Below are 8,376 nucleotides of genomic sequence, written 5' to 3'. Positions count from 1 at the left end.
TCTTCCACTCATTTCCAGTCAGGCTCACCTCAGCTTCCACCAAGGTCAAATTTTGTGATCCACCTGTTACACCAGCAATAGAAACAGATTCTACTCCCACATGTTGCGATGGGATTATTGTACACTGCGCACCAGTGTCAACCAAGGCATCATATTTTTGTGGTTCTGATGTACCAGGCCAATGAATCCACACAGTCCAAAAAACATGGTTTTCCCTGGCCTCTACCTGGCTAGAGGCAGGGCCCCTCTATGCCTGGTTATCCTTCTTTCCCTGGGCCTGCATCTTAGAGGTTCCTTCACGGGGATCAGACATGTCTTCTTCTCTTCCATCATACCTGGCAGTTTGGCTACTGGCAACTGGAGCTGCTTCCTTTCTGGTGGAACTTCCTTTCTGACTCTTGCTCTCCTTCAGTTCACATACTCATTGCGCCAGAGCAGAGGTGGGTTTTCCATCCCACCTCCTCATGTTTTCCCCACAATCACACAGGAATTTCCACATCTCACTTTGTGGGATGTACCTTCTGTCTCTAGCTGGGGGATGGCTGCGTCTGGTAACAGCACCTGTGGTCTGTACTGATGAGATTTGGAGAAGGTTCTCTTTAATCTCCTTCTTGAGTTCCTGGTGATTCTCCTCCATCCTATCTTCCATTTTTTTCAGACGTGTTTCCACAGCTGAGATTCTTGCATGTGATGGGCCATGCACAGCATCTGCATATGCTTGGAGCTTCTTTGCCATATCACGCACGGTCTCATCCCCCTCATCCTGCTTCATTATTGCTAAAGCAGAAGCATATTCTTGTGGCCCAAGTCGTACGAGTTTTAGCCACATCACTGGTGTACATCTTACCCTGTTTGGACTCCTAATTGTTGGGTCATCTTTGAAGACAATCTCTACCACTGCCAGTTCTCTCAAGCGTTGAATCCCTTGTTCTATGGCCTTCCAGAGGGTTTGCTGCATATAGAGATCATCTCGGCACTGGCATCTGAAGTTTAATAAGTCTAAGTGCCGAGTTCTGCATTTTGGCCACAAAAATCCCCTACAACGTTACAAACTGGGGACAGTATGGCTGGACAGTGTCCAGGTGGAAAGGGACCTGGGGGTGCTGGTAGACAGCTGACTGAATATGAGCCAGCAGCGTGCCTTGATGGCCAAGAAGGCCAATGGCATCTTGGCCTGCATTAGGAACTGTGTGGCCAGCAGGAACAGGGAGGTCATTCTTCCCCTGTACTCAGCACTGGTGAGGCCACATCTTGAGTACTGTTTCCAGTTCTGGGCCCCTCAGTTTAGGAAGGACGTTGAGATGCTTGAGTGTGTCCAGAGGAGGGCAACAAGGTTGGTGAGGGGCTTGGAACACAAGCCCTATGAGGAACGATTGAGGGAACTAGGGTTGTTTAGCCTAGAGAAAAGGAGACTTAGAGGTGACCTTATTGCTCTCTACAACTTCCTGAAAGGAGGTCATAGACAGGTGGGGGTTGGTCTCTTTCTCCAGGCAGCAACTGATAGAACAAGAGGACGCTGTCTCAAGCTGCGTCAAGAAGGTATAGGTTGGATATTAGGAAAACGTTTTTCACGGAAAGAATAATAAAGTACTCGAATAGTCTATTACCGCAGCCCTAGGCCCTAGGGTATATCACCGTGTCCCGCAGCCGTAGGGAGGGGGAGGAGAGAAGATCCAGCAGGCAGGAATTGTGCAGCAAGATTGATTTATTTAATTATTTTACAAACTCTTTTGTAGACTTTTTTCTTCATAGTCTAATTGGACAAGGATCAGCCACCCCTTGGGGGTGATTGGCTAAAATCCTAAAACATCCATTGTCAAAATATTTTTCTACTGTACTATAAACAAGACTTTTCAAAGCTGCAGGTGTTTGGTTGTTTACATAACTCTGCTACCTCTTCTGTGAGAGAGAAAAGTCTCTCATGGACTTAGAAAATAGCAAGAAAATCCTTGCTAGCAGCATTTTTGTATCCACAATGGTCTGCCCAGGGAGGTGGTAGAATCACCATCTCTGGATGTGTTTAAAAAAAGACTGGATATGGCACTTGGTGCCATAGTCTAGTTGAAGTGTTAGGGCATGGGTTGGAATCGATGATTTTAGAGGTCTCTTCCAACCTCATTATTCTGTGATTCTGTGATCTTTCCTCCACACTTCTCAAGAGCTGTATCCAGAGACTGAGAGGGTCACATCCCCTTACCATCTCTTGGTCAATAGCCAGATCATGTGACAGGGATCTCAAATGCCTCGCTTCAGTACCGTCTAGAATTGTAGTATCACCTGCAGTGTCCCAAATATGGACCATCCAACTTAATATAGATTCATCAGACCATCGAGTGAAATCCTTTCTTAGGCCACAAAGGTCCTTCATGGACATGGACTCAATAATGATTTCTGGTTCTGAGTCAGTTGGTGGCTTTGAGGGTCCTTCCCCTACATCATCATCATCATCTTTCACTGGGCGGTCGGTTTTGGTTTTGTGTTTTCTTCTTGTGACAGGAGCAACTGTCAATGGCTTAGGCTTGCTGTCTGGTTTGGCTCCAGCCTGAGTGACTGGAATGTCTGTTGATTTATCTTCCTGCCCCTCTGCCTTTATCTGCTGCCCTACAGTGCCTAGCAGTGTGCAATAAGCATATGCCAAGGCCCAGCATATTGCAATGAGCTTTTTCTCATTAGAGTTGTTATTGCACTTCTCTTTCAGATATTTCCCCACCTCAGCTGGGTTCTTGTGGTGGCCTGTTAACCCCGTGATTCTGTATGTTCCTCTTGTTCCCTCCCTAGCCTTGGCCACTCCCTCGGTTTCTCCCTATTTGCTTCTGTACCCCAACCCCGCCCAGGGACCACCCCTGGGCCCCTGACAAAACCACCCCGCACTCAAACCACGCTGTCTCTCTACCTCTGAACACGGCAGGGACAAGATGTGATTAAAGCCATCTCAAACCCTCATGAGAGACCCTTTTCTACCTCCTTTGCCATCCACTGCGTTGTAATGCTGCTAGCTGCCGGAGCCAGATCGCAGGGCTGTCTGAAATGGACTCTGGGATGCGATTAATCGCATGGCCCTAGGAAACCCTTGCTGAGCTTTCAGGCCGCAGCAGCCTGCTAGACAGAGTCCAGCGGTTACAACAGGTTCTGAATTTGTTCAGGGGGGAAATTCCAAGCTATTGGGTCAGAGAATTCCTTCAGGGTTTGGCCCATATCCTCCCATTCCCCACACCACTCAGGATTTTCCATGCCTGGGTCAGGTGTCTCATCAGCCCCTCTGAACATCTCAGCCCTGATTCTAGAGAAGCTGCAAACCGTATAGAGTCAACCTATGAGATTAAACACCAGGAAGGTGGTCTCTGACATCCAAGGGAAACTGAACATTCTCAAAAGGTGACATGCCAGATTTAAAGGGGAAGAAGGAGATGAAAGGCTGGGAAACCCCATCCCCTCCTCCTCCTCTAATAAACTGGGTCCAATTACTAATAAACCCCCAAAACAGGCTACTGAGACTAGGATGGCAACTAGGATGGAGAAACAACAGACCATACACATTTTGAACAACTCCCAGTACCTCTGTTAACATTTTATAAATTATTATGACCAAGCACAGCAAAATAGAAATCTGGATTCGTGCCCCTGCTTGGTAAAAGTTACATGCCAGGGACAAAATTGGCACTATCTGTGGGTAGGCAAACAGGCCTGGGGACCAGAAAGACATTAGTACCTGAAACCAGAGAGACAGTATGAACTCAACCAACATGGTGACTACTTTACCCCAATACAAAGTAATTAAAACCAAATTGTAATTAGTACAGTTTTTTTCACTTTCTCCGGCCCCGCATTGGGCACCAAAATTATTTTTCTCTGTTTGAGACAAATTAGGAGGAAACGTCCTCTAATGGAAGGCAGGTTTCGGGATCCCCTCCCCCAGAGGTTTGGAAAGAAATTTCTTGGAGGAAAGTGAAAAAAAAGCTGTTAATTTAACAAGCAAAGTGCATGCAGGCATGAGAGAATGAATAATGTTAAATAATAAAACCTCTCGCTGTGGAGAAGACCTGGTAGATTCAGAGTCCTTTCTGTTGGTGGTGTGGCTCTGCTCTCTCTGGATCTGGGGTGCAGCATGGGCCCCTCCAGGCCGCGGTATGGGACCTCCCAGTGATGGTGTTCCAGACCAGAGCAGAGCTGAACAGTCCCAGGAAAACTTCCTTGCCTCAGCTAGCAGGCTAGCTAAAAAGCAAAGAATTTTAACTCTCTGTCTCTCTCCTTAGAAACGGAGCCGAGAGCTGGCTAAAAGCAGGAAGGTGCTCCCTCGGCTCTGCAGTGGTGAGAACGCAGGGGAGTGTGTGTGTCCTTGAACACAAACCGTGCTGAAGAATGCACTTGGCTTCCCCCCCCTTTTCTCTCGGACCCAGCTCAAAGGCACAGCCCGACGATAGGGAATACAGTATCATAGAGTCACCCCAGGACATTGTAATACAAAATAGCTTTCATAAATATAACACTGGCTTCTTTTCTACATGATGTTATCTGAGGTCTTGCTTTCAGTTCTGTCTTTATGCCAAATTCAAAAGTAATCAGCAGTGTGTTACCAGTTAATGTCTGCTGTTTTGCTGATGCCAGATACTTTGAACTGCTTCATCATACAATAAATAAGTTGTTATGGCATGTGGATAAAGGCTTAACTTAAAAGCCCAGTAGCATTTCAGTATGCTTTCTCCTTGGGATTAACAGTTTAGTTCTAATGTGATAGCATACAAATAATAACAAAGCTGCAAAGCTGCAAAGGTGCTTTACAGTAGAAAAAATACAAATATTTTTGTCTTTATTAAATGCACGTGGAAAAACTTGTATTTGCTATTACATTATGCAGCAAAGTGAAGATTACTTTTGTAATCTTTGTAATTACTTTTGTGTTCAGCAGAGGTCTGTTACCAATGTCCATTCAAGTGGACAAGGATGAACCATGTAGGTGTGTGTCTCTGGAATCTGGCTTGTCTTCAGATGGTAGGACTCAGGGTAGTGGATGAAAGTGATGTAGTTATAATATTAGTAGTGTTAAGTCACTGCATGCAGAAAATAATGCAGATAGTGAAGCCTTCTAGTGGAAGAGATACTTACCTTTTGTGGTTTATCTGTGATACAATGTTGGGTTTAAGAAAAATATTCTTAGCAACTCTATTGTACCTACTTTCAATAGCACCTGCAAAATTAAGGAATTTAAGAGGATTACCTGTCTAGGAAATGTTTTACATTTTCAAGTTCCCCTGCTGAAAGAAAAATGAAACTCTCTTAGAAGTAGGAAAGAAACTGAGGAATGTAAGAGGTTGCATGTTTGCATTGCTTCTCATACTTACTCTTGGATTTCATTTTGTGCATTTCATATAACTTTTGTCACTTATTTTATATAATAAAGCCCTGGTGTTTGCTGCACAGAATGTGGAGCTTATATAGGATCAGACTGCTCCAAAGACAGATAAATAATTATTAAGTAAACTGATTAGATACTTTTAGCAGTAATTCAGAGTAATTGCTAAAACGGGCTTCTTGAGGAAAGGATAGCAGTGATGTCCTTTGTAAGAGCATCCTTGCAGATAAAGTAAAAGAGCGTGTCTGAGCGGGTTGCCAAGTGAGCCAAAAGCATGGAGTGACTTGTACAGGGAAAGAAAATGGTCTCCCTAATTAGAAAGAATGGCAGTGTTTTGGGATGCAAAATGCTTTGTTTACAGTAGTGCAAAAACATAGTCATGCTGCAAGACTTCTGAGCATTAGGTTTAAGGTTTGTTCCTACATATCCAGTTCATCTTCTAATGATAGAATTGTGGGAGAAAATGGAGTAGGGCAGAAGAACCGACGTGCCATCTGGTTTTCAACCTCCCCAAAGAGAATGGGATAATGTGGAATGCTTACATCTTAACTGTGATATTTCTTGGCCTTGTTTCTTGCAGTTGGTAAACATGAATTAACTGGGCATAAAGTTGCAGTGAAGATCCTAAATCGACAGAAGATTCGCAGCCTTGATGTTGTAGGAAAAATCCGCAGGGAGATCCAGAACCTCAAACTCTTCAGACATCCTCATATAATTAAGCTGTAAGTTTTGCTTGCTATAATCACATCTATTTAAACAGTAGTCCCTTGCTCTCACTGGTCTGAAACATGTTTAAAGGGCAATACTATTAGTGGTGTATTTTTAGGAAAATAACCAGTTTTCAACTATGTAACCATTTTTGGTGTACTTTGTAAAGCATTTTCACAAAACTGATTATTCTGCAGGGCAGAGGGCTTCCATTAGTTTTAAGTTACAAATTCTTTGGGCAGGTATATAGAAGGTAGTGGCATGATGGATGCTTATAGTAACATCCATCTCAGTTTCTTAGCTGCTGCTTCTGTTTTCTTTTTTCTGGTTATGTTTGAGCTTTGTTTCTGCTTAGAAACTGAGTTCAGAACAAGATTGTAAAGGGTACTTCTATAGTAAATTTGTTGTGTTTTCTTTACTCGAAATATTTTTTTAGGGTTGTGTTGGTCAGTGCCCTGTTTTTTCCTATGTAGATGGTACTCTACAAGGTTTTTCTGAAAGATGTGCAGTCTGTTAAATGTGATCTCATATTTCAGAGTTCTTCAATATAGCTGTTACCGCTTAACTAAATAAATGTGATATTTACAGTGTGCCTGTTTGCATTTGTTTATCAGTAGCTCATCAACAGAGTTTGGAGTACAATTATGTCCTGGAGTAGACACCTTGTATCTGGTCTGAGGAAATAAATTATAAATACTATTGACTTTTTTACTTTTCCTATAAAGTCAACCTGTACATCTAGCAGGGCAAATTTAGAATGTGGGTGACTTTCACTGTTAATTGTGGTGTTGGAGTTTAGGTTTTCTTTATTGGCAGAGTCTTTTCTTAAGATCATGCTTTCACTGATATATGCCATCCCTACACACTCATTTGGCAACAGCGCTTATACTGGAGCTAAATTGGATTGTGTCAGATCACACTGACTTCTTCAGTGGGTCAGTTTTCAGAAGACTATTGAGCTGATTAGTTTGGCTGCAGAGCTGCTAGTGCTGCAAATTAGAATTCATGAATGAGTCCAAAGTACATACCTGTAGCTAAAACAAAATAAGAAGTGTCAGTGTGCCAATTGAGATATTTGGGCTGGAACAGGAATGTGTACTTCTGGTGCTGTCGAACTTTTAAGTCATCTTAACAGGTTTCAGGTTGCAATTTCTTTCTTGGGGAATTATGGGGAGAATTTTCTCTTCTGCATGTTGAAAGAAAAGACGGAAGGAGATGATAGAAAAATTGATGGGTCCGTAGCTTTTCAGTTGGTCATCCTGCATTTTGAAAACAGAAGTGTTATTAGCCTGAATGTAAATAGCATTTGAGCTATAATTGATACTGTTGTGTAGATAGACTTGCTGGTGACTTTGGATTGTGCTGCTTGTGCTATTAGCTGTATTAGGGAATTGCTAGGTAGCAGCTCAAGATATTTGGCATAAAGGTAATCAAATTATTTCAGGTGAATATTGCAAACTAGACAATGTCTAATTTGGAACATCATGCTTTATTAAAATTTTTCATACAATATTTTACCAATATATACAGTTGCAAAGCTGCCTCACTAAGGTATTTTTTTTCCTACCATGCTTTCAATAAAAACCTTTGGAGCATCTCCTTTTGTGGTTTTTGACCTCTAGCAATACAATGCATCTTGCTTTCCTATGTAAATTGCCTCTTTGTGCATTCTGGTCATCTGTGCTGTGTGGTTTGATAACCTTACTTATAGGTATGTAACTATTTCACAACATCCTTTTCCATAACTAGAAAAATGAACTGACTATAGAGAAGCATGATTGAATCTTCCAAGAGGCTGAAAATGTGAGGTGCAGAATGGCTCATTCTTTTCAGTGATGCTAAGAGATTTATCTCTGTAGTGGTTTTGATTCAAAATATTCATTATTTACTTATTTTCCTTCTGTGAGATAAGAATTAGGAGAAAAGCAAAGCAGGCACAAACCTTAAACAGTTGCAGTACAATGAAAGAGCTTTATTACTAACAGAATTAAAAGTAAAGAGAAAACAACAAAACAAAATTAAAGTAAATCCCCCCCCCTCTTTCCAGCACTTCTCTCCTTTTACCCAGCTCACACAAGGGATAACAGAACATGGGATGTTAGTCAGTGTTGCAGTTCTTGAAAAGTCTTTCTCTTATGCTTAAGGAAGAAAAGGTTTTCCTTCAGTTGCACGTGGTTCCCATACTGCCACCAATAGCAGACCCGCCCGGAAACAAACAATCTGCTGTGTGTAGAACATCTCTCCCATGAAAAATTTCACAGTTCTTTCATACTACAAAACATGGGCCATCACATGGGGTTATTCATCTTTTTAAGGAT

General features: G+C 42.3%; 1 protein-coding gene across 1 annotated transcript in view; it reads left to right on the top strand.

Moving 5' to 3' along the window:
- The window catches only part of LOC103613020 (5'-AMP-activated protein kinase catalytic subunit alpha-1), a 29,076-nt gene that overhangs the window by 2,432 nt on the left and 18,268 nt on the right, over positions 1 to 8,376 (top strand). Inside the window, exons 2-3 of the mRNA XM_017730414.1 lie at positions 4,254 to 4,308; positions 5,931 to 6,072. Of these exons, the coding sequence (XP_017585903.1) occupies positions 4,254 to 4,308; positions 5,931 to 6,072 (197 nt within the window). The remainder of the gene's footprint in view (positions 1 to 4,253; positions 4,309 to 5,930; positions 6,073 to 8,376) is intronic.

This window comes from Corvus brachyrhynchos, unplaced genomic scaffold, assembly GCF_000691975.1.
Source record: "Corvus brachyrhynchos isolate BGI_N302 unplaced genomic scaffold, ASM69197v1 scaffold113, whole genome shotgun sequence".
NCBI classification, from domain to species: Eukaryota; Metazoa; Chordata; class Aves; order Passeriformes; family Corvidae; genus Corvus; species Corvus brachyrhynchos.
The sequence above is the reverse complement of the archived record's forward strand: the minus strand, read 5'-3'. Positions and strand labels throughout refer to the sequence as shown.